Source organism: Epinephelus moara, chromosome 1 (assembly GCF_006386435.1).
Source record: "Epinephelus moara isolate mb chromosome 1, YSFRI_EMoa_1.0, whole genome shotgun sequence".
In the NCBI taxonomy this organism is placed as follows: Eukaryota; Metazoa; Chordata; class Actinopteri; order Perciformes; family Serranidae; genus Epinephelus; species Epinephelus moara.
The window spans coordinates 3,611,415-3,637,982 of record NC_065506.1 but is presented as its reverse complement, the minus strand read 5'-3'; the positions used below and the strand labels follow the sequence as shown (position 1 = coordinate 3,637,982).

The 26,568-nt window shown below is 41.2% G+C and overlaps 2 protein-coding genes across 5 annotated transcripts in view; both read left to right on the top strand.

Annotated features, from left to right (window-relative positions):
* Nucleotides 1-19,036, top strand: part of vps33b (VPS33B late endosome and lysosome associated) — a 46,496-nt gene extending 27,460 nt beyond the window's left edge. The window contains exons 13-19 of the mRNA XM_050049816.1: nt 1,314-1,360; nt 3,626-3,758; nt 3,907-3,980; nt 4,096-4,197; nt 4,303-4,378; nt 17,300-17,419; nt 18,596-19,036. Of these exons, the coding sequence (XP_049905773.1) occupies nt 1,314-1,360; nt 3,626-3,758; nt 3,907-3,980; nt 4,096-4,197; nt 4,303-4,378; nt 17,300-17,419; nt 18,596-18,675 (632 nt within the window). The 3' untranslated portion in view covers nt 18,676-19,036. The remainder of the gene's footprint in view (nt 1-1,313; nt 1,361-3,625; nt 3,759-3,906; nt 3,981-4,095; nt 4,198-4,302; nt 4,379-17,299; nt 17,420-18,595) is intronic.
* Nucleotides 19,037-19,570: 534 nt separating this feature from the next.
* The window catches only part of prc1b (protein regulator of cytokinesis 1b), a 38,015-nt gene continuing 31,017 nt past the window's right edge, over nt 19,571-26,568 (top strand). For 2 of the 4 annotated variants that reach the window (XM_050041269.1, XM_050041250.1), the window contains exons 1-4: nt 19,575-19,861; nt 20,080-20,212; nt 22,840-22,962; nt 23,066-23,299. In XM_050041269.1, the coding sequence (XP_049897226.1) occupies nt 19,851-19,861; nt 20,080-20,212; nt 22,840-22,962; nt 23,066-23,299 (501 nt within the window). In that variant the 5' untranslated portion in view covers nt 19,575-19,850. Of the gene's footprint in view, nt 19,862-20,079; nt 20,213-22,839; nt 22,963-23,065; nt 23,300-26,568 lie in introns of all 4 variants that reach the window. The other 2 variants (XM_050041242.1, XM_050041259.1) reach the window with 2 other exon arrangements.

The window sequence follows — 26,568 nt, the reverse complement described above, 5'->3', positions numbered from 1 at the left end:
ATAATCCATCCACCTGACAGGTGTGGCATATCAAGATGCAGATTAAACAGCATCATTACTACACAGGTGTGCCTTGGGATGGTCACAATAAAAGGGCACTCTAAAATGTGCAGTTTGAAAAGATATTTATTAGGATTTCATAGGACTAGCGTTACAGAAATGCATTTGTTGGTCACAGTCAGTATCTGGTGTGACATAATTTGTCTCACACAGTGCGACACATCTCCTTCACATACAATTGATCACATTGTTGATTGTGGCCTGTGGATTGTTGGCCCACTCCTCTTCAATGGCTGTGTAAAGTTGCTGGATATTTGCAGAAAGCGGAACACATTGTCATACACACCGATACAAAACATGTTTGGTGAGTATGCAGGCCATGCAACATGTTTTCAGCTTCTAAGAATTGTGTACAGATCTTTGCAACATGTAGCTATGCATTATCATGCTGGAACATGAGGTCGTGGCAGCGGATGTATGGTATCTCTGTGCATACAAACTACCATCAATGAAATGCACCTGTGTTTGTTGTCCGTATGTCAGCCCATACCATAACCCCACCGCCACCATGGAACACTCTGTTCACAGCATTGGCCGTAGCAAACCGCTTGCCTACACAATGCTATACACACCATCTGCCATCTGCCCAGTACAGTTGTAAACCAGAATTCACCTGTGTAGAGAACACTTTTCCATAGTGCCAGATGCCATCAATGGTCAGCAGTTGCCCTCTCTCGGTCAAGACCCTGGTGAGGACGACGAACATGCAGTTGAGCTTCCCTGAGATGCTTATGGAGGTCCTGGGCTGGTGTGGTTACACATGGGCAGTTGAATGTACTGCCAAATTCACAGGGGACGTCTTACAGTTGTGAAATGAGCATTCAGTTCATGGGCAACAACTTTGGTGGACATTCCTGCAGTCCGCCTGCCAATGGCACACTCCATCTGTGGCTTTGTGTTGTTTGATAAACCTGCACATTTTAGAATGTCCATCTATTGTGACCACCCCAAGGCACACCTGTGTAGTTATGATGCTGTTTCATCAGCATCTTGATATGACACACCTGTGAGGTGTGGTAAGGAGGAGTTCTCACTAACATGGATTTTACCAAATATTTGTGACCAAAATTTGAGAGAGATGTATCTCTTAAGTCCATAAAAAAGTCTTAGATCTTCAATTGAAACCTATGAAAAATGGGAGCAAATACAGAAGTGGTTCACTGAATTTTCTGTTCTGTGTAATTTTATATGTAAGACAGGCTGAAATTATTTTTATACTGTATTAGTAACTGTTTGATGGTGTTTTCTCACAGGACTTATGCCAAAAGACTACCGCTCATTAAAAGCACAATATCTACAGGTAAGATTTAACGTGTCTGAGAATGGTTCATTACTTCACCATTTCTGGGATTCCTGTGTTCCCAGGGGATATCCAGATAACAGATATCCGGGCCAATTGTGCGCTGGTCATTGTTTACAATCTGATTAGCAACTAGAGACACGAACATAGATACTTTTTGTTGTAGGTCCAGATGTGATTTCAGCTAATCTCTATTAACAGATATCTGAACGTAGATAAAATAGAAAAATGCTGATTAAAAGTTAGGACCAGCAGATGATAGCCCTTGAGATAAAAGATTTCAGCTCAGCCAATGCGTTCCGCCTCTTTTACTCTCCACACAGACTGTTTACCTGCATGCAACCAAAGCCTGCTCAAACGTGATTTGACTTGGACTACAAAGGGAAACCAGTATGCTTCCAGTACCAAAATCTTGTCCAGTTGCCTTCAGATTCTTCATTCATATGCAGAAATCTGTTAATAGATTTTAGGTAATAAGTAAATACAGGTGAGTGCCGTAAATACTCACTAGAGCATGAAACATGAATTAAACCTCAGTTGAAATTAGTAGTCAGTAATGCGCTAGGCCATTTGCTCCTGTTTGAGTAAGTTTTGCAAAAAATTCCTCATTTTAATGTTAACCCCAGTTAAAGAGCCACTGGTGTCAACCAAGCGCCAGGGGTGATAAATGAAGCCAATACAGGAGTGCTAAAAACCGCAGTTCTTTGAATGACCACTTGAGGCTGGCTGCAGAAGCCAGTCAGTCCCCATAGATCTCTGTGTTAAAATGTCCAACTTTACAGCTGAAATAAACATGTTTACAGCCTGATACAAAAAAAAAAAAAAAAAAAAGGTTTTGGTCTCTAATTTCAGCATTAGTGACAACTATACAGGGGCTGAATTTTTCTATATCTCAACTGGCTACAGGCTTAGAATTAGGTATCAAACAATGTTCAAAACAGGATCGCTTCGTGGACTCATCCTTGGTTAGAGGTGCTCTTTGGACAGGGACACAAAATGCATACAAAAAACACAGAAAAGTCCAAGGCACTCTCTTTTAATCTATAAAATGCCTTTATTCACATGGCATTGTCACAGTGACATTCAAAACCAAACTAAGGCTAAACTAAGGCTATATACCGACACGCGTCGGTTCGGCATATAGCCTTCGTCAGGGAGTCAGACAGAGTTATGAGGAAACACCTTATTCTTTTGTAGTGGTGTTCCACCAATGAAAATCTTCCACCTGGTCCCAGTGACACAGAGAGAGTGTGGACATCAGCCAACCCCTGTAGAGGGCGTGGCCTCTACAGGTGGACAAATCTATAAATGTTTTATAGATTTCCTTCCTTTGCCTTAATGAAGACCTAGATTTTACAGTGTTTATCTGAGTTCATTATTTTTTCTAAGTTGTCAATATTTGTTTGTTTGGACAACCACTGTTATTGTATATATCGCTGCATGTTCCTTTAACTTCTCTGATGATTGTCAATACTGATGATTTTTCCCTTTTTCTTCAGTTTTATCTTATTTTAAGGTGGGTCTTTACAGAGGTTGGCTGTTTTCCACACCCTCTCTGTGTCCACCTGTAGAGGCCACCCCCTCTACAGGGGTTGGCTGATTTCCACACTCTCTCTGTGTCACTGGGACCAGGTGGAAGATTTTCATTGGTGGAACACCACTACAAAAGAATAAGGTGTTTCCTCATAACTCTGTTTGACTCCCTGACGAAGGCTATATGCCGAAACGCGTCGGAGTTTGGTTTTTAATGTCACTGTGACAATGCCATGTGAATAAAGGCATTTTATAGATTTAAAGAGAGTGCCTTGGACTTTTCTGTGTTTTTTGTTAGAATTAGGTATAATTGATTGACAGGCTGTCTGCAGATAGTGTCCTCAGCTTCTCAGTCAGATCCACCCCTCTAGCTCCTCCTGACACATCAGGGGCGGCTGTGGACCAGTAAATCAGAAGCTTTGCCTTCCGGCTCAGCTCTGTCTTCACCTTAACAGTCCGGTGCAGCGCCCACATCACTGCAAACACCATGCCAAATCGTTGACCCATCTCACGCCCCATTCTACACTCACTTGGAAACAAGACCCTGAGATACTTGAACTCTTTCTCTTGGGGCAGTAACTCAAAAGTGCACAAAGACTAAATGTAGTATGATAAGGAAAAACTCAATTTTTAGTGTGTAGTGAGCCTCGAGAACTCTTCCTCCAAATTCAAAGTTTCAATTGTAAGTACAGATGGGTATTGTGGAACATTTTCTCTGCTTGACCTCATCAGAGCTATGGGGTGGACCACCTGCTGACATTTGCCAACCTGAGACAGTTAGGGCTGTTGGTGGAGCAACAGCAGGGAGAAACGCTGACCGTTATGGAGAGCAAAGTGGGCAAACTAGTTAACGACAAAACTGCAGGTAAAACAGGCTTCATTTTGTGTTTTTAACCTCATAATCACAGTCTGCGCTGTCTCTCTCCATATGCACAAACCTGTCGAGTTATTTTAAAAATGTTAAAGGACAGATTTTCTCATTTCTCTTTTTTTATTTTGTTGTTCATCTTCAGGAAAACTGACGGACGCCTTTTCTTCTCTAGCCAAGAAGAGTAATTTCAGAGCCCTGAGCAGAAAACTCAGTCTGGTATCATCAATCATCTTTACTATTGAGCTCTAAAAGTCATTTTCATCAAGTCACAGAATACCAGAATGGTGATTAATTTTTACCACACTGAACAGTTATTGTATTTTGCGCAAAGGTGCCAAAGTCAGATGCAGAGTATGACCTGCGTGTCCCACGAGACATGGCCTACATCTTCAGCGGCGCCTACGTCCCTTTGAGCTGCAAACTTATCGAGCAGGTGAGTAAACCAGTTGGATTCATGTATTCCACAAGATCTGACTTCGTCTCTGTGTAGAAGATCGTGAGTCATGATGAAACTTTATTCTGGTGTGGTCATGTGCAGGTGTTGGAGCGAGACGGTTGGACGGGGCTTGAAGAAGTCGCCAGGCTGCTAAATGGGCATGAATTTGCTGTTACAGGTAAGTTTACAAGGAGATATTAATATTAAGTCCATTAACGTACCTGGATGACTGTCAGTTTTCTGCAGTAATTTGAGGATATGTAACCAACAAACCCATTTTTATGCCTCCACACCAGCGATAGCCCTAGCTGGAGGAATTACGTTTTAGGGTCGCCCATCCGTCCTATTCTCAGGAACACCTTGAGGAAATTGTCTTAAATTTTGGCACAAATGTCCACTTGGACTCAAGAATAAACTGATCAGAATCTGTTGGTTCAAAGGTTCAATGGTCAAAGTCAGTGTGACCTCATAAAACGCAAGAATTCATACACTAATTATGACAGAACTTCACACAAATGTATAATAGGATATAATGAAGAAGTGATGACATCGAAGACCGTTAATAAACCGAACGGCCCACTTTGAATACATTTTCTGAATCTGTGTCATTTGGGTTTTGCCAGTGCCCTGCCCTTTTAGGAGACCAGTGGCAGCCTTCAATCCATTCACTCCAATGGGAGAAGTGAACATGAGTACAGATTATGACCATTCCCTTCACCCCATAGTGACTTAAGTAAACACTGGACCCTTCTAAACATTCTTACATTGAAGCGGTGTACCTACACCGGTCCAAGGAAATAATGGCCATGCATCATACAAATGTCTTTTAAAGTTCTATTTCCATCCTTGAATCCTCCGCAGACACTGTGAAAATGTGTGCGCCTCTTGGACCATGCAGAATATTATTATTTTGGGCTGTGTGTACTTCCTTTGCAACCATGTTGGCTCTCTGTTCTGTAGCCATGATGGCGTTCTCTGCCGCCGTACTGCTTCAGCCCATAATGCCATCGGTGTGACCCCCCTGAACTCTAGTCATGTGACATAAAGAAGAATGCATTTTTCTTTAACTGAACAATTTTTTTAAAGGTGGTGTATTTTAAATAATTTTTAAATTAAAGTTACCTTCATAACTACCTATTTCTTACATTTTTAATTAGTTTTTAATGACAATGAATTTTAATGTTAATGAAATTATGACAGAAAATATGAAAAGCATTTCAATTAAATTTCAGTAAAAAATGTCTCTCAAACAGGGACATGTGATATTCTCAGGGACAAAATTTGTCCCTTGATCTGACCTGATTTGTCTTACAGCTCCACAGATTGCTGTAAAACATCGCAGTGCATTGATGAATGTGTCAGTTGTTAGCACTTCCAACATTTCGATGTGGATTGCTCTAAAGGATAAGCAGCTTAATATAAGCCCATACCTTTTGTACTCTTTACCACCCTGCGTAGTGAGAAAGGGTCCAAAACAATCCATCCCACAGAAGGAAAATGGTGGTGAGAGATCAACACAGCTAGCAGGGAGATCTGCCATTTTTGTGTCTTGTTGGTCTGCAAGCTCTCCTGCATGTGAAGCATTGTTTGATGTAGTTCACCACAACTTTGCTACCACCAACTACCCAGTAACCATTTGCTCTGAGCTCTTTGAGGGTCTGGCCTCTTCCTTGGTGCTGAGTTTTTTCATGACTTCCCACCCTGAGAACACTATATTGCAAAATTAGGTCAAGCTGAAACAACTGAAGGTTTTGTGGCAGTTTGCCATGACTCAGTATTTGTGTTTCTGGATCCGAGCAACAACATTCAATGCTGTATGCCATCTTGAAAAAATGCTCAAATCTCCCCAATAAACTGTCCTCTTCAACTAGATTTGTTTGCAGTGCTTGTGTCGTTTTGCCTTCTGGATCTCCCACCTGTGGGAGCTCCAAAGCTGTGGAGTTCGTTTTGGTGTCGCAATCCCTCTTTCCCACAGGAATTTTGGTCCAGTAAGCCAAGTTTAACTAATCAACTCTGGCATCTTGAGGCCGTTGGAGGCGTGATCCGCTGGGTTTTGGTCAGTCTTGATATAGTACTATTGTGTTGGGTCTGTTGTTTCTCTGATTCTTTGGACTCGATCGGAAATGAAGATATGAACTCTTTGGGCTTCATTTTTAATGAATCTGTCCAAAAGTATTCTTGGTTGATTTTGAGCTCCAGCTCCTCCTTTAACATACTGCTGACTGCTGAGGAGACCACTGCAGCTGTTAACTCCAGTATGGTTACAACTTTGGTGGGTGCAATCCTTGCCTTACCTATGACTAAAGAGCAATGCACTTTGTCTTCTGTTACCACTTGGGTATATGAACACTGACCGTACCCACATTCCTTGGTAAGGAATATACCAAATGTTCTCGGGACAGTTCTCTCTGTGTCTCCATCCTGACAGTCACCGTCCATGAACTTAATATGTCATCCTTGAATTTGGGATTTTTCTCAGATTTCCCTTTCAGCTGCTTCAGCCACACAAGAGCCAGCCGCTTATTGTTTGGCAGTTGTGGGTGTGTCTTAAAGGGGGGAGGCATTTCTAGGTGCCCATCCCCATTCTGGTGTATCCTTTCATTCAGTAACTGCATGAGCTGTATATCATTATGTGATATGCTCTTTTTCCCAGGATTAGTATCTCTGAAGTCAGCTTCAAGGGCTCTGATGACAGTGGCTGGTGTCAGTGGTCTTTCTTTGTCAGCTACATGATGGCACAGACCTGTCACTTCTGTCGACTTGCAACCTGTGGTGAGCTGCTGACAGCGCTTCAACCCAGGTCAGTCTTGATGCCATACAAGTCATCGTCATGTCCTGTGATGACTTGTTGTGGAGCCAAGGCTTTGGGGCAGTCATAGTCTATGAGGTGTCCAACTTCACACTCCATCAGCTGTGGTATTTTCTGTGCTATTCTGTTCAGATGTTTCCACCTTTTGTCAGTTTCAGTAGTAGGAATGTGAGAACGCTCAAGTGGGATGAAATCTCTGGTATAAGCAGGTGGCAAGTTGACAAAGCTTTATGAAGAAATTCCTCTAACTCTAAGACCACTGACTCTGAAAAAAGGAATCTTTTCCCATCAAAGCGGTAAGCTTCAACTTGACTGGCCCTGATCCCACCCCCATCTTCTCACATATCTCTTGGTCTACAAAAGTGTTGCTACTCTGTGTATCTAACAGGGCATACACTAAGGTCTCTGTTTCAGGGGTGGTGGTTGAAGACATCCCTATAGGCACTATTATGGATGTGCTCCTACCATCACTTCTGTTAACACAGCAAGACAGGGAGGATGTGTTTTCCTCTGCTTGTTTAGCATGAGAAGAAGATGTGTTTGTAGCAGCAGGACAATCTTCATGAAGTGCTGTTGGTTGAGGTTTCATACATATGCCACAAGTAGCTTTATTCTTGTAGTCCCTGGAGTCGTGTCCTCTCCTAAGACAGCCAAAATACAGGTTGTTGTCCAATATGAACCTTTTCTTTTCCTGTAGGGGTTTACTGGCGAGCTTCTGGCATTTGTGGATAGAGTGATCTCCTCCAGAGAACATGCATGGGACTGGGTTTGGAGATGGAAATGAGGTGCTCGCTTTCTTTGATCCCCTTGAGTTCTTTGAGCTGTTCTCCACAGCACTGTATGTTTTCATAACTGTAGTTATTTATGTGATGCTTTCATGTTTGTGATGAATGCATTAGCTTTTGGGCACTTTATGTCTCTAGTTGGCTTTTCTTCAACATGTTTCAAAGCATGAAACAATGTCACAGGATTGCATCCAATATCTGCTTCTTTGGCCACAACATCAGCAAACTCCTTGAAACTGGGGTATTCCTCTGTTTGTTGCAGCTGCTTTGTATCGTGTTGATTCCGGTGAGAGGTCAGCCAGGGAACCTCTGGAGCATCTTTTGATTTTCCTCAGTCATTTGGCACCTGGAGCCCCTTGATGTGTGGCACGGTGTTGCTGCAGGCTGACAGAAAATCACTGAATGAATTGAGTCAGTCTTTGGCCATTTATTCAGTTTGTCTCTTAATACACGCTGGATTACAAAAGGATGGCCATACCATACCCTTTGTTGGTGCTTTAAGTATAACACAGTTTGTTCTTGTCTTTTGTATGCAGCTTAAGTGGCCACAAAAGCCGCACAATCCTGCTGTGAATTTCTGCAAGACTGTGAAACTAAAAAGACGAATACAGTCAATTAAATCCTGTTCATCATGCATCAATACACAATATAAAACACATGCTCCACATAGCAGCTAAACAAATTGGTCACTTTACAAACATTATTTAATGATTTTAATAATATATTTATCAAGAGTTAAAAATCATGAACGCACCTCGCTCTGCTCACCAAGGGTGCAAACTTTATCTAGCGTCCTCTTTTCCTCCTGTCAATCTGCCATTTCGGGCACTATCACTACCCGACACAAAATTAAACACCAATTAATCAAGAGATTTAACAAACAATGAAACAACAAAGACAAATTTCAACAAAGGCACAAATAAATGTTAACTGACAGCTTTTCTGGAAGATCACCATTACTGCGAGGAGCCAAAAGAGGAAAAGAGGTAAGGAGGTACATAAAGCTTCCGGGCACTTCGCCCAGGTATTATGACACAGGTTACAGCGCCCACATCTGACAACCTCCGCACATTGTGGGTCACTTACACTCCCACCAAATCGTGTCATAATGGACCAGCTCATCAGAGGTCAAACAATTCATAATTATACACGATTTCCAATCAACAAATGATTGTATATAAAATCATAAGCAATTTACACACATACATACATAGGCAGATTCAACCTTAAGATGTCTGATGTGAATGTGTAACTGACAGCAAATTACTTGCTTTCAATGAGGAGCACAAGCTTCTGAATGGGACGTTCAATGATAGAGGACTTGGAGCAATTGCCTGCTTTGTTTGTTAGTCTTCGGTCTCCAACTTGTACCTTAACCCTGCGGACAAGGCCGTCAGTTCCCTCTACAGTTTCGACCACTCTTCCAAGTTGCCAATGTTGTCTCGGGAGCGTGTCCTCCTTAATGATGACAATGTCATCCACTTTCATGTTTCGCCGGATTGCGTGCCACCTTTGACGAATGGTCAAGTTCAGCAGGTATTCCTTCTTCCACCGGCTCCAGAATTGTTCGATCAGGTATTGAACTCTATGCCACCTTTTTACAGCATACACATCTCCTTTCACAAACTTCCCAGGTGGTGGTGACGCGACCTTAGACTTCATCAAGATGAGATGGTTTGGAGTCAAAGGTTCAGGTGACATGGGGTCATTGATACCATCAACATTCAATGGCCGGCTATTAACAATAGCCATAGCTTCATAGAGCAATGTTCTAAGGGAGGAGTCATCTAGCCTGCCCTGACTCTGAGCAACAGTCATGTTCAGTACATTACGCATGGTCCGAATTTGTCGCTCCCATACACCACCCGTGTGACTTACTGAAGGGGCGTTGAAAACGAACTCACACTGCTTGTCTGTCAGGAAAGCTTCCAGAGCCTTGATATCACATTGCTTGAGCGCTTCCTGGAATTCATTTTTGGCTCCTACAAAATTTGTGCCTTGGTCACAACGGAGCTGCAGGACAGCCCCTCTGAGGCTGATAAAGCACCTCACAGCATTAATGAAGGAGTCTGTGGATAAGTCTTCCAACATTTCGAGATGCACAGCCCGAGAGGCCAGGCAGGTGAAGATGAGCCCATACCTCTTGCACTCCTTGCGGCCTCGTTTGACAACAAATGGGCCAAAACAATCCATTCCGCAGAACGAGAAAGGAGCTGAGACTTCAACACGTTCTCTGGGCAGCTGGGACATTTATTGCTCCTCAGCAGGTCGTCTGAGCTTGCGACATGGCACACATTTATGTATTAACTTGGCAACAGCTTTGCTCCCACCAATGGCCCAAAACCCATTTGCTCTAACTTCGATTAAAGTTTGACTCCGGCCTTGGTGACAGATCTGAACATGATAATGAGACAGAACCAACTGAGTAATGTGGTCGTTTTTAGGAAGAATAACTGGATGCTTGACATCATAACTCAGGCTTGACCGTCTCAGTCTTCCACCAACACGGAGTAGTCCTCCTTCCAAAATGGGGTTGAGACAAAAAAGGGGACTTGAGCTCAGGAGACTGTTGCCTTGAGAACCTTCTTGAAGCAACTTAAGTTCTCGAGGGAAAGCCTGCTCTTGAACCAGTTTAATAACCACCTCAGCTGCTTCATTACGTTCCTTGACTGTCAAAAGGTCTCCAGGATGTTTCTTCTGGGACCCCAGTCTTTTAATTCTTGCAACCACCTTGACAAGCGTTCTCCAGTTGGAAAACCGCTTCAGTCGGCTTAGAATATCCTCACCCTCATTGACATTGGTGGTAAACACCTGAGTTGCCTTGACTTCAGGATCACCAACTAGCAGCTCTGTAGGAGGGTCGGATATAGAGAGCACTTCAGGTTGCCACAAAAACTTGGGTCCTGACAGCCAGTTGGTTGAGGAGATGTCTACCACCCGAAGGCCCCTGGAAGCGTGGTCGGCTGGATTCTGTGCTGTGTCAACATAGTGCCACTGACTGGGGTTTGTGTTTTCTCTAATTAGTTGAACCCGATTTGCGACGAACACATGAAACCTTCGAGCCTCATTGTTGATGTACGCCAGCAGCACTTGAGAGTCAGTCCAGAAAAATTCTTCAGTGATTTTCATCTCAAGCTCATTCTTCAGCATCACACTCATCCTGACCAATGTGACTGCTGCAGAGAGTTCCAGTCTTGGAACACTTGTAACTTTAGTAGGTGCGACCCTTGCCTTAGCCATGACAAGACTGCAGTGAACTTCATTGTTGTCATTCTTGTATCTTAGGTAGGAGCAGGCTCCATATCCTGTATTACTGGCATCTGAAAAGTGGTGCAATTCCACCCTGCTGATGTTACCAAAGTCTTGAGGGCAGTAGCATCTAGGTATGATAACTTCCTTCAATCTCTGAAGACCATTCTTCCACTCCTCCCACCGTGGACACAAGTTTTCGGGAAGTGAATCGTCCCATCCAATTCCCAGTTAGAGTGAATGGAGCAACAAAACCAAGTGGGTCGTACAAAGAGGCAACAGCTGACAGAACACCACGACGAGTTGGGGGAAAGTCCTTGGCATTGATATTAAAGCTCAAGGTGTCATTACTCACTGACCACTGAATGCCGAGTACTTGTCCTTCTGGGGTCGCATTGGGATTGAAGTTGACTGAGTCAGTGGTTGAGGCTCTTTCTGAGGTGGCTAAGCAGGAGAGCACTTCCCTTTGGTTTGAATCAAATTTATGAAGGCGTAGCCCTGCACGTTTACACACCTCCTGTGCTTCGACAATCAGTTCCTCGGCTTCCTTGGCTGAAGGTACACTGATAAGCCCATCGTCCACATAAAAGCTCCTTTCCAGGAAGGCTGATGCTGCAAGGTAGTCCGTTTTGTGTTGTTGTGCTAGGTACTTCAAACCAAAATTGGCACATCCGGGGGAAGAGGCAGCACCAAAGAGATGGACAGTCATTCTGTATTCTTGAGGCTCCCTCTCCAACTGCCCATCCTCCCACCATAGAAACCTCAAGTAGTTACGCCCTTCAGGTGACACACTGAATTGGTGGAACATCTTTTCAATGTCACAGACCACAGCAACTGCATCCTTTCTAAACCGACACAAAACTCCAACTAATGAGTTTATTAGGTCTGGGCCAGTCAGAAGAGTGTCGTTAAGAGCAATACCACGATACTTTGCCGAGCAATCAAAAACGACCCTCAATTTGCCCGGCTTTCTGGGGTGGTACACCCCATGATGAGGGATGTACCACACAGTCTCTCCATGAGAAGCAGGAGGAGCAAGCTCTGCATCACCTTTGCTGATAATTTCTTTCATAAAAGCTGTGTAGTGGTCGTAATACTGCTTATTGTTCTTTAACTTTTTCTTAAGATGTTGGAGTCGAACAGCAGCCAGCTTCCTGTTGTATGGCAATAATGGTGGACTATCACCCTTGAAGGGAAGGGGCATCTCATAATGTCCATCTGCTTTCTGTTGGATATTATTACTGAGGAACTGAATAAATTGGACATCATCCTGAGACACATACTTGTCCTCACAGCTCCTTTCAATGAAGTCAGATTCAAGAACTTTCAACATGTTGGTGGCTGGTGGCGTTTCCTTCACTGTAATACGATGCACAAAACGTTGGTTTCCTTGTCTATCCAAATGAGGATTTGTTGATCCTATAATGCTCCATCCAAGTGTGGTTCTTTGTGCAAATGGTTCGTTTTCGCCACCTGTGATGACCTCCAAAGGCGCCAGTGCTGATGGACAGTTGTAACCAATTAATAATCCAACTTCACAGTCCTGTAGTGGTGGTAACTCAGCTGCAAGGTGTTTTAAATGAGGCCACTGCTGCGCTGTAGCTTTGGTGGGAATATGGGACTTATCAACTGGGATAAAGTCTCTTGTGTAGGCTTGCTTCAATTGGACATACATATCAGAGTTGAATCCACAAACTTGTAGACCACATGCGGTTTTACTTGCTATGACTGTATTAGCGGCTGTCATAGTGCTGAGCTTAAGTTGTACAGGTTGAACATCCACAGCGATTTCAGTTACTAAATCCTCCAAAATAAAGGTTGAGTCACTTTGAGTATCAAGTAGTGCATAGGTGAGAATTTCCCTCTGAGGCTCGGTTACTGATGACACAAAAACAGGAACGATACTAGAAGTGGCAGAAACATTGTGTGTCAAGGCATGAACCATAACCTTGTGAATAGCTGTGTCTGACTGATTTCCCGTGGCTTCAGAATCACTGCTTGATCTTCCAGGATTTTGGTCTCTTTCTATGTGTAAGCAGGTTGGATGACGTCGGCCACATATGTTACAGGTGTGGCGCCTCTTACAGTCCTTTGTAACATGTCCCTTTCTTAAGCAACCAAAGCAGAGATGGTTTTCATGAATGATGGCCCTTTTCTCATCAGCGGTTTTGGCTGCAAAGGTTGGACACCGAATGACACCATGAAATTTTTGGCTGCAAAGGTTGGACACCGAATGACACCATGAAATTCGTCCTTACACACAACACAAGGCAGTTTTGGCGTTGAGTTTGAAGTTTCAAATGTTCCTGAATTAGGATTGTTAACCTTTGCACTTGTATTGAAAGTCTTGGCTCTTGTAGAAGCCCTCACTTCAGCAGCTGTATTCATCAGGAGAGGGGCAGCGATGGGGTTGCATGCTATTCGGGCTTCTGTTCTCACAAAATCTGCAAAACGTGCAAAACTTGGATAGTCTCCAGATTTATCCAATTCTTCCACAACAATTCGACTCCATCTGTATACCATACGTTCAGGCAGTTTTTTTAAGAGCCTTTGATTTTCTTCACAGTCATTTATAATGGCTAAGCCTTTGACATGAGGGATGGCTTCCACACAACCCTGAAGGAAATCAGCAGACTCTCTGAGCGCAGTTGGATTGTTTACAGATATTTTTGGCCACCTTGTAAGTTTATCTCTGAATGCTCTCTGAACAATAAATGGATTTCCATACCTGTCTTCCAACACTGCCCAGGCACCTCGATATGCTTCTTCTGTGTTACGGTAGAAAAATCCCTCAACAGCCTTGCATGCTTCTCCAGCGAGATAACTCTTTAAATAAAACATTTTTTCACTGACTGGGAGAGGNTTTAATTTCATTTCAGCCTCCTTCTGCTTGATCTCTACTAGCATTTGTGTCTCCTTTAATTTCCATTCATTTTCTAATTTGTCAAGTTTTGCTTGTTGAGTATTCATTATTTGTATAGCCTTTGCTTGTTCTAGTTTGACTGCTAGTTCTGCCTCTGCGTCTGCACGTTTACTTGAGGACATGGAGGCAATGCTCAGTTGACTACTGGATTCTTGTGACTTGTCAGAGATAACAGTTTCAGTATTTGTATTTCCAAAAACTGATCCATGTTCCTCCTTGTTTAACACCATTCTCACTCTTTCCTTCTCCAGTTGATCATTGAAGGGTTGTTCAACATTTTCCTGTCGTTTGTCGATGAGTTAGCAGATTTTAGTTGTTAATATGATGCATGCGTCCATTCTCTTGACAATAACTGTAGTTGCAGTTTGGTTACGTCGAATGGGTTCATAATGGCGTTGTACTAAGGCACTCTTTTGTTTAATATCTGTCTTCATTTTATCCAGATCATCAGATGAACAAAAGGCTTTCAGTCTCATTCGAACCTCCTTTGCTGTCTGTTTCCACGAGTCGTAAGCTTTGCTGAATTCCTTTTCATTTTTCTTTGCTTGCTGTTCACGCAATTTGAGTCCTTTCTCTGTTAAAGCTCTGTCACAGGAGCTGGATCTGCTATGTTGTGCCTCTTGGGGTTTGTCTGATTCTTCAGCAGGTGTTGACATTTTGTTTGTATGAAATTTGTCTCATTAACAATTTTAAAGGTGATTTATGTCTATTTAGATATAAATGAATGGTAGCTTTAATTTAACCCCTTTGGATGGATTTTTTTTTTTTTTTTTTTTTAGGTTTTAATACCACGCACATCAGACATTTACAATTTGGCGACGAAGGTTAAACAAAACAAGAGGATTTTTCCCTGAACAAAGTAGCATTTAAATTTAGTCAGTCAGTTTTACTCTTTTAGGAATATTTGCTCAGGTTCAAGAGTTTTGCTTTCATGACACAATATTTCACTCAATCACAATTAACATTAAGACTCAGTCATTATCACACATTTCATAAAACACTTTTAAACAAATAAGAACACAACAGTCCTTTGACTTCTCCTTGCAGTCATTTCATGTCATTAAAACGAAATGAATTTGAAGAAATGAGACCTTGTATCAGTTCCTTTCACACCGACTTTAAGTTTGTTTTCCCTTCCCTTTTTTTCTTTTAAATGCAGAGAAAAAAGGGACAGCGCCACCCGATGCAAATCTCTTAGTGGTACCTACAGTAACTGTGGCACGTGTGGGTCGGCGTGGAGGATCGGGGATCTCTTTGCCGGCAGCCTGCTGTCGGCAAAGAGATCCCCGATCAGCGTAGTGGAGGTCTCGATTGTAGAGTCGAGTTTCACTGTAGCTGCCCTTGGCTTTATGAAACACGCAGAGAGTCTCCTTTACGGGTGCAACAGTGGATTTTTATTCTCCGTCCTCACCATTTACACCGTGAAACTAAAAAGACGAATACAGTCAATTAAATCCTGTTCATCATGCATCAATACACAATATAAAACACATGCTCCACATAGCAGCAAATTGGTCACTTTACAAACATTATTTAATGATTTTAATAATACATTTATCAAGAGTTAAAAATCATGAACGCACCTCGCTCTGCTCACCAAGGGTGCAAACTTTATCTAGCGTCCTCTTTTCCTCCTGTCAATCTGCCATTTCGGGCACTATCACTACCCGACACAAAATTAAACACCAATTAATCAAGAGATTTAACAAACAATGAAACAACAAAGACAAATTTCAACAAAGGCACAAATAAATGTTAACTGACAGCTTTTCTGGAGGATCACCATTACTGCGAGGAGCCAAAAGAGGAAAAGAGGTAAGGAGGTACATAAAGCTTCCGGGCACTTCGCCCAGGTATTATGACACAGGTTACAGCGCCCACATCTGACAACCTCCGCACATTGTGGGTCACTTACACAGGGGCTCTCAACCTTTATAACTTAAGGCCCACTTCTGATTGTTCAATACTTTCCAAGGGCCGCCTCCCCAAATAACATGATCAAAAAAAGAAGAAAAAATAAACTGGCCTGTAAATACATGATATGCCACTGTCAGCTGTTAATGTTGTGTTGTATTTAAGTGTCTCTGGAGCTTCGATGGTTTTAGTGCCACGTTTGACAGGATTTCACTACATTGAACACACAGTGTGCTTACAGTTCAGCATCACTAACTGCCATTATGGATCCAAATTTCATGTATTCAGGGTCACACTCCTTCATCACACACTGTGGAACTTTAACTGGCGCAGGCTTGTCTCCCACATTACTTTACCGTTTCAAAAACAGGCTCTTTTTGCCACACTTCATCTGAGGGAATGTTAGTGAGCTAACAGTAGAATGGTTTGTTTCTACCTGATAATGTGTCATGATTGGCGTGATGATATTCAAATGTGACTGGTCAGTGAAATTATGTATTTTTATTTATGAGCACATATAGATATAAAAATAACTAGCTTTGTAAATTACAAAAAAAATTGATTTTTTATTTAATCTAACCACTACTCACTGGATGGCACTCACCCACTAGTGTGCCACTGCCAATTGTTTGAGAATCGCTGGTTTAAAGCAGTGGATCCCAACTGGTCCAGTCACAGGGTCCAGATGTCTCCTTAGTCATTTATTCAAGGTCCTAACACTTTAATACATTCAGTGTCATGCTTGCGTGTCTTCAAGCTACTTTGCTGTGTCTCTCTCAAGTAGCTGTCTGTTAGTCACTCACTCTACAACAGGAAATGTCACTTCAAAATAAAAGCTCTGTGACAGAAATTCACTGTACTAATAAAAGAATTAAGTGTGGTTTTTTTACAAACATGACACATTTTTAGGTCACTTGCTGTCCATTCAGAATGGACTCGCGACCCACCTTTGGACCACGACCGACCAGTTGGGAACTACTGGTGGGTTAGCATGCTACCTTAATTTTGTGAAAACAAACGTTTTCTCGCATGCACCCACAGTAAACAAAGAATCCAAAAAAGGTGAACATGCTAAATGTGTTGAAGTAAATGGGAACCATGATTAACAACAGCAGGATTATATCAAAATGTCCTCTTACAAACTCTCACACAACTCCTGCAGTATGATCCAAATCTCTTTTATTCAGTTTTCCCAAACATGCATTTTCACTATACACATACAATTTAAAACACACCAATACAAACACTTTCATGCTTGGCCTGGGCATACCTGGGCACACACGTGCATTTGAACTCTGCTTAAGCGGAGCTCATATACACCGCATGCTGAGTTAGCTCAGGGTACGCTAGTCACGCGGAAGTGTGTTATATTCTAAATGTTTTGAATAGATTAATGCTTGAAGTTTTGTGTCTCATTAGGCAGCAATGGAGCTGATTTAAAAGTCAGGAACGATGCTCAGCGCATCATCCTCGTCATGTTCCTCGGTGGCTGCACCTTTTCTGAGATTTCAGCCCTGCGGTTCCTCGGCAGAGAGAGAGGTAAACATGGGCTGGATGCTGATGTTACAGGAGAATAACATTCATGCACTTTCACTGATATTCACCAGTACTGTTTTGGTGCCATAACTCCTGGAAATCACCCAACATCCAAAGGAAGAAAACATCTCATGTTACTTTCAGCAACAATAGTTATTCAAAACTAGGTTTTACACCCTTATGTATTTGTGTAAGACAAAAAAAAATTAAACCTACTTACATTCAGTAGCTGTGAAGAATGTGTACAGCGTGGCTGGGCTTTAAAGGAAATGATCATTTGGAATTCAGTTAGTCACAACATGTTATCCTGGATTTGTGGAGAAAACTGTTTTTCACAACCGCAAAACTATATTGAAACATCTTATTACAAACTCTTTCACAACTTGTGCAGTATGATCCAAGTCTCATTTATCCAGTGGTAGGCTCAGTTCTGGAAACTGCAATGCATGACTAACGCCTTATTTCCACTTATGTATATGTGCGGAGATGAGTCAACCGGAAGTCCATTCATTGCTATGGGAATCTCCGTGACATCTGATATGCCTGCAAAACTCCTACCCTCTGTAATATTTCGGTCTGGAATTTGCCTCGAGTACATTAAAAAAAAATCAAACTTTTGCGGTGGATTTCAGAGAGACTGTATGGCAGTGTGCTAGCTTAGCTAAGAGGCTGCTAACTAGCTCACAGGCTAGCCTTCAATTCACTTGCTTGTGTTGATTTTCAAGAGAATTGTATGATTAAAAAGAACTTGTTCTCTAGCTAGTTTTAAGATGTTTTGAATCTGAGTAATGTTATTCTGCTAAAATATAGTTATACATGATATACAGTCAGTTTGTCATTATCAGTTTGATATGAAATAGGGTCAGATTTATCAGTCTGTTATGATATACAGTCATCTTTATCAGTTTGATATGAAAGTGCAGGCATATGATCCGTTCAGCCGTTCATACATTTTTTTTAAAAATTCATTTTAGCCTGTACAGCTGATCGAAAGACTAGGTTACACTAACAACAGACATTGATAAACTGGAAGTGTACAAATGCCATGAATTCCTTTTCATAAAACAACCTGGATTTCTTTTGTAACTTATGCCCTTGTTGCTTTGTGTCAGAAGACCAAGAAGAAGAAGAAGTAGGTTCAAAATGATATTAATAAACATTATTCTTTTCTGTTTTCAGGTTATAAATTCATTGTGGTAACAACTGCAATAACAAACAGTTCAAGACTCATTGAGGCATTGCTAGACAACCGTGTATGAAGCCTGTCACCACATCATCATGGACAGATACTGAGACATTCCTGCAGCCACTTGTCATGTATTCCCTTGAGCAAAGTGATGTCAACAGATGGAAAATGTTCACTTCTGCTGTGTCTGACAATGAAGGCACTGTAAAGATGTATAAAGCTAATACATGTTTTTAACACACTTGTTGCTTCTTTACTTTATTTGTAGTTTTGCAGAGGTGAAATCTAAGTTTGTAACTATAGATTTTAGGTACTTTACTTGAGTATTTCCATTTTAAGCTAATGTTACTTGATACTCCACTCCATTACATCTCAGAGGGAAATATACCTTTTACTACACTATATTTGTCTGACAATTTTAGTTACTGTACAGATTACAGTTTTTACCCCCTTCCTACACAAAACCACGTATCTCCAGATGTGTTGATGGTGAATGTTTGTGATAAATTGAAAGATGAGGTGTTCCTTTATGTGTTGAGAAAATTTTCCTTCTTAAGCTTAATTAACTCTTAAAAACCCTCTTGGATCAGTTGGAAAATACATGGTCCTCACAGGACAGCCACGCAGTGATTTTATAGATTATGATGCATTGCTGTAGATTAAACTACCCAACAGTATATAAAGGTGAGCACATCCTTGAACATCTACAGCGGTAAAATGACAAGCACACTTGAATGTAAGGTTTCGAGTAAGCAGAGTATTTTCACAGTGTGGTATTATTATTTTACTGCAGTAAAAGGATCTAAATACTTGTTCCACCACTGGTCTGCTGCATAGATTGTAAAAATAAGGTCTGCCCTGAATTTTTAAGTCTATTATTAACAACAGCGCAGTTGTTACATCAAGTGTCAAACTGCTGCAGAACATTGCCACACCTTCCATGACACCATAATGTTTGTTTTTAGTCACGAGTTCTTCGGCGGTGGGCGGTTGATTCATAATTAACTGCCGAAGCTCCCAGTCAGGGGCTTCTCGAAGCTCCCGGCAGCCGGCATTGGTTTCATACAACATTCGTAGCAACAGAAGGAGCCAATCACAGAACAGATCACCGCTGACTGCGTATTTTGAACTGTGTACAAACGGACAGGACTGAGAACAGGCAGAGAGGTGATGCTTCGCTCCTCTCTGTTATGAATTTTGGTTGTTTGAAGCTATCCAGAAATAATCGCGACAAAGAGGAATTTTACGATGAGAAAGAGGTAAGGTTAAAACTTTTTTTTAGCGATAAAGTCAGTTTATTTAACATAACGTTATGTATGAGTTAAATTCGATAGTAAATTGATCAGATTACACTAACATTAGCTAACGCCAATGTCGGCTAACTCGTTTGGATGAGTGAATTCTGTGTCCTCTTTGGTTTAAATTAAATGTCTTTTGAAACGATTTATCGATAACCGAGTAGTGGTCGTCCCTGTAGCGAGGTGCTGGCAGCAGAGGCTGTGTCATGCCTGAATAAAGCCCTGTGCCACCTGAAGGACATCTGGGAGGAAATCGGTATCCCCGAGGATCAGAGACTGCAGAGAACTAATGTTGTCAAGAACCACATAAAGGTGAGAGACATCAGCAGCATGTGTCTACAGTAGCCTTTTTTTTGTTTGGCTGAGAAGCTCTGGGAGTATTCTCAGAATGTTTTATTTATTTATTTATTTATTTATTTAAGTTAGAAGGGACAGTGCACATTAATGAACATTTGCATGTAAATATGCCGGATTATAGCCCCTGGCTAATTTTCATCCGTAGTCCCTTGGCAGGTTGATTTTACAAAGTAGTAAAAACGTTAGAAGAAAGGAAAGGAAGAAAAACGTGATAGTGAATACATTAGATCACCGAGGACAAAAGGAGAAAAAAATTCATACCTTATAAGAGAAAACATAACATGGTGTACAAACATCAAAAACTGGGGCTATTGAATTGAATGCCTGTTTGTGAATATGGCCTCTGGTTTATTGGCAAGTAGTTTTCACCTAATACAACGAATGTGTTTTGGTGTTTTTATGCATAAAAATTTCAGGGTTCCCAAGGTCATAGATAACCAAGGAAAAAAACGTGATGGAATTTCACAATCACAATTCCAGGCCAGGAAAAGCAATGGGATTGGTAAAATCATTGACAGTTTTGGAAAAGTCATGGAATTTTGTTGTGTGTAACGAAATTGTTATAGTAGCCTTTTGTGAATAACCTTCCATGTAATGTAACATAACAGCAAGTTTATTTTCTGTAGCTGTCAATGTAACGTACCTCTAATATGCGTCGCTGTGTGACGTTTTGTTTATCATCACATATGCCTACATGTGTTCACTTTCTCCCAGCTTTCCATCTCACCCTTTATGTATGCCCACCAGCTGAAATTATGTTCCAATAGAGTTTAAGTCTAGTTTTGCAAAAAAAAAAATTTAATGGAAATTTTGTCCATGAAATGTGTGGGACCCTGGCAGTTAATATAGTAAGAGAAAATAAAACAAAACATAAAGCCATTACTGCAAAGTCAAGAAACATAAATATAGAATGAAAACATTTACAATTAGCCTAAAGACGTGTCTCAGACGTGTGTTAAGGTGTTACATACCTTTTTAAGGCTTCTTGACATGTTTTGGCGGAAACTTCCGCCTTCCTCAGAAGTGTCACTTGGTGGTGGTTGTGACGCGTCTTTATCAGCTGATGTTAGGGAGGATGACCATCCTGTCAGTTTTGTCAAAACTGAAGTTTCTGCCGAAACATGTCAAGAAACCTAAAAACAGTAATGTAACACCTTAACACTTGTCTGAGATAAAAGAGCAACTAAAGTGAAGGTCAGTAACATGACAGGGTTTAAAGGTAGTATTTCAGAGAGGCAGATTCTCTCAGAAGTAAAGATGGGCAGAGGTTCACCACCCTGCAAAAAACTGTCTAAAAATTGTGGAACAATTTCAAAAAATAAGACTTTGAATATCCCACCATCTACAGTACATGATATCATCAAAAGAGTCAGAGAATCTGGAGAAATCTCTGTTCGCAAGGGACAGGGCCGAAGGTCAATATTGGATCCTTGAGATCTTCGGGCCCTCAGGCAGCACTGCATTAGAAATAAAACAAATGCAAGGTAAAGTTGTATCATGCAAAGAAGAAACCATATGTGAACACTATCCAGAAACACCACCATCTTCTCTGGGCCAAAGCTCATTTAAAATGGTCTGAGGCAAAATGGAAAACTGTTCTGTGGTCAGATAAATCAAAGTTCTTTTTGGAAACCACGAACACCGTGTCCTGCGGACTAAGGAAGAGAGGGACCATCCAGCTTGTTATCAGTGCAAGCTTCAAAAGCCTGCATCTCTGATGGTATGGGGTTGCATTAGTGCCTATGTCGTGAGCAGCTTTCACATCTGGAAAGGCACTATCAATGCTGAAAAGTACATAGAGGTTTTAGAGCAACATATGCTCCCATCCAAACGACGTGTCTTTCAGGGAAGGCCTTGCATATTTCAGCAAGACAATGCTAAACCCCATACCGCATCATCACAACAGCATTGCTTCACAGTAGAAGAGTCCGGGTGCTGGACTGGCCTGTTTTATTTTGTTTTTTATTTCCTCCAACTACAGGCTTTCATTTCCTTCTTGTTATCAGCATTAGGACTAATCAGAGTGATGGCTCATTCATCACAAATGTGAAGTGATGTGTGGATGATTAATCAATCATCAGTTAACCTCAGGTGCATTAAGTTTGTCTTTTTATTACTACAGCCACAGCAGGCTATTTCTATTCAAATTATTACTGTTGCATTTACAAGCCAATGCTAGATGAATAACGCTAATACCAAACTTTATTATTTTCACTTGAGGCAGCAGTGAGACAATGAGGAAGTTCCACAAATTGTTGAAGGAAAAACTGCAAGATAAAAGGATGTAATAATGTTATGCAGCAATTAACATGTCATGTATACCTCAGTTGACGTGCTTTGTGCTTACTTCCTGCTGTGTTTGCAGACATAAGTAGTGTATATTAATAAGGACTGGTACTAATAAAGCAGCATTTTTTTAACACCTGTGTCTGTAGCAGGGACCAGTATATATATAATGAATAATAGATTAACAACATGGCTGAAACTAGATATATGGTTGCAACCTAGTAGCTGGATACTGGTAAGAATTTCAATACCCACAAATATATGGAATACTGATTTATTTTTTATGTGTCCATCAGAACTTACTAGATATGATGATCAAAGAAGAGGAATCTCTGAAGAAGAGGCTCATAAACAGCATTCAGATATGCAGGACAGAAATGGAGAAACTCTGCCTGGAGCTTCAACTGCCTGTGTTTGAGGTAACAACAACTGTAACATCTTCAATGTTAAAAGCACTGTTACAGCACAGCTTGAGAAACCCTTTGTAAAGTGACTTTGTTGTTATCTCCTCTGTGTGTTCAGGAGGAGAATGGGATCAGCATGCTGCAGCAGGAGAAGAACATCCGCACACAGGTGGAGGCTCTAATGAAGGAGAAGACTCAGCGGAAGCAGCAGCTGAAGGTTCTGCTGGAGCAGGACCAGGACCTGTGTGATGTCCTGTGCTCCATGCCTTATGGCATCGCTCCAGACTCTGTCCCCACACCGGATCAACTGGAGAGCTTCAGCCAGCATATTGTTAACCAGAACGCAGAGAAGGTGGGAGCTTGCTGCTCAGATGTTTTGCCTGCATGAAAAGACAAGCAAATTTCTGCCAGGGTTGCAGGTTAAACTGTAGGTGAAGGTGGCAGATGGGCACCAACTGTACTTGGAAATTGTTTGTTTGTTTGTTTGTTTGTTTGTTTGTTTTTTGTCTGTGCAGCACAGTAATCATCTCTGTGTTTCAGTGTCTCTGTAAGGTGAAAGCCTCATTTTAGCAATTTACTTAGTTGATGTGCTCCCCTAGGTTGATAAAATTCAAACCCCACCTTTTTAAAGTATATTTTTTTTATGAAACCATAAAAAGAAGAAAAATTAGTGGGTGCTCTCAGGTAAACTCCAGGTAAACACGAGGTGCTCTTGAAGTTGAATATTAACTGTTCAAAATATTTTTTTTTTTAATCTGACTAGTGATATCCATCCATCCATTATCTGTAACCTCTAATCAAATTCAGAGTCATGAGCAAGTAAGATTTAAGAAAAAACAGAACTTAAAGTCTGGGTTTCAACAGAAGGTCCACGAACTCCAGAGGGTCCTCAGAGTTACTTAAAATGATTTAATTCAAATAAAATTTTAAGAAATTATATAATTAAAATATGTCTGAAAATGCACATTAATATGAATCCAACATACAGATTCAGATTCAGAATACTTTATTAGTCCCAGAAGGGCAATTCATTTTTACAGTCATATCAGGAAAGATAAATCAACCTATTCATTAAAAAATAATACTAATAATTTACAGTACTCAACGTTAATGTAAGTAGTTCGCTAACTGTTACAAGGGGTGGGGGGGAAATCAATACAGCCTAGTATAGCAATATTTTTGTGTGGCAAAATCGTATTGATGCACAGACACCAAGTATTGACTTTTTTATTATATAAATTATTAATATTACATATACAAAGGTAACTTTTAGTAGCCCTCTAGAATAATAAAATCAATTGCTTTTCAGTCCACTAGATACATTTAGCTGCTACAAGAAGTGCTGAAGTGAGATGAACAGACTGAAAACTTTATCTTATTTGATAAAACAGATGTTGACAAAGTTTTCTTTTAAAACATAATTTACAGATGTAAAAGGGTAATAAATTGCAATACATGTTATCACAATATGTTATCGCAATAGGCAGTGTATCATAACATGTTTAAAATCACAATAATATTGTTTTGTGACTTAAGTATCGTGATAATGTTGAATCGTGGGGCCTCTGGTGATTCCCTCTCCTGTTACCTAAGGATGCTTGTGCAATCATGTGAGCTAGCCATAGACTGTAAAAATAATAGATGTAGCTACCGTGATGCCACCCATTGGTTTGTGGACTCCTGCTTTGAAACCTTGATTTTGGCATTTTTGCTGTCGCCATCTTGATTTTTGGGGCCAGAAGTGACCATATGGATGAAAGGCTAGAACTGTGGAGGAGCGGAGGAGCGAGGGGTGGGTCTAAGTGCAGTGACGCCACACAGGCAGCGTCACTCAAGCGTACCTACCCTAGATTATGCATAAGTTTGTAAATGGGTGGCAGCACTTATCCATAATGGCGGGCTGAAGTAGTTGGCAAAAATGTACATTCTTTCAAAACGTATTGGCCAGTTAGCTGCATTATTATTCCAAGTACACAGACACTCTTGTGCGCCACAATGGATCGCTTAGTACATTTTCGAGCAAGAGACTTTGACATACCATCTACCTAAGAAACCACATAGACATGCTACAGCTGCTGCTGGCTTAAGGTGCTCACAGACTCAGGTGTACTATAAGTGGAGCGGACTCCGCGAGGAATGTCCGCAGTCATTCGGGCTTTCATAGTTGAGCGCACTTCCGCATTGTAGTTTCCTGTAAAATTGTCTGTGAAAAATCCCCGCGATGTGAAAAATACTTGACGAGCAGTCACTGGTGCGCGGAGCGGAGTCCGCGCGGACGTAAAATCTGAGCTTTGAGCGCACAGGGCTTGTGGACGTCCGCTTTTAGTCCGGGCGGACCTCCGCGGAGTCCGCTCCGCGTACGTTCCACCCGAGTATGTTTGGGCCTTAACGCACATAGACATGCTATAACTGCACACAAGCCCGAAAATGTTCAAAAATTACCTCAAGTGCAACTTGAATTTCATACGGTATATGTAGCAGGGGGTCTCTGCTCCGTATCTCTTGAAGTAAGGGGTCCTTGGCCAGAAAAACTTAGAAGACCCTTGATTTTAAGTCTTATCAAATGTCTTTAAGGTTCTCGTCTTTGTTTGACATGTTTTCACATGAATCAGAACATTGCTGTAATCATCTAGCAATCATCTTACCGGAAATGTCATATTTACTGTCTACTTGTAAATGGTAACATTTAGACCTGTTATCACATCACTTTAGGAAATCTGTAAAGTGTATTTTTGCAACCTGACATTTCGTAATCTGCTGCTACTAAGAGTTAATTTACAGCTAAAGTCTGATGGTCATAAAATAAAAAATGTAGGTTCGATTGCCACAAAATCTGTTTTTGCATTGGTTGAAAATTTTATACACACTCGTCAATGCTAGATGCCTCGAGTATCGTAGTACCACGGTACCTCACGGTACCACTACTGTGGGATAAGTTCAAAGTCCTATCGCAAGAGGGTGAGTGTCCATGCGCCGCCCAATAACGGCACGCGCTGGCCACCTGGCACTCAATATGCTGCTGCAGTGGTTTGTTTTCCAGTGATAGCTGAGCTATTGAGTATCTTTAAGCAGTGAAAGTTATTATTTATTTCTTTTTACTTGTAGGCTACATTTGTTTATATATCAGGGTTCAACGCTAAGGTTTTTTTTTTCCACTTGCCCAGTCGGGCAAGTTGGTCAGAGATCTACTTGCCCAAAGTCAGTTTTTACTTGCCCTATAAAAATTGTTTAATTTAAGCGGCTATCAAATAACAGACTGCAGTTATTTTTATGTTATGTAATCTTTATTCACACTGTATTTATTAATTAAAACAACATGTCATGTATTGTAGCTTAATTCCTACACAAAAATGACAGTGTCAGGGCTTGAAGTGAAAAATTTGTCAGTCGTTCTCCGTCTATAATTTTGCGCCCTACTTGAGCCATGCCCATCTCTATTTATTTTTCACCCCTTTCTCCAGTTCTGCTGTATTAACACCAGGTTTAATATATTTTGCTTCCATCTCTCTGCCCTGCTCTACTCTACTTCAACGCTACTTAGCTCTCTCTCTCTACTCTACCAGTAGACTACCACATCCACCTGTTGCACAAAACGCACACAGCAGTGTTTCCCCTAGGATG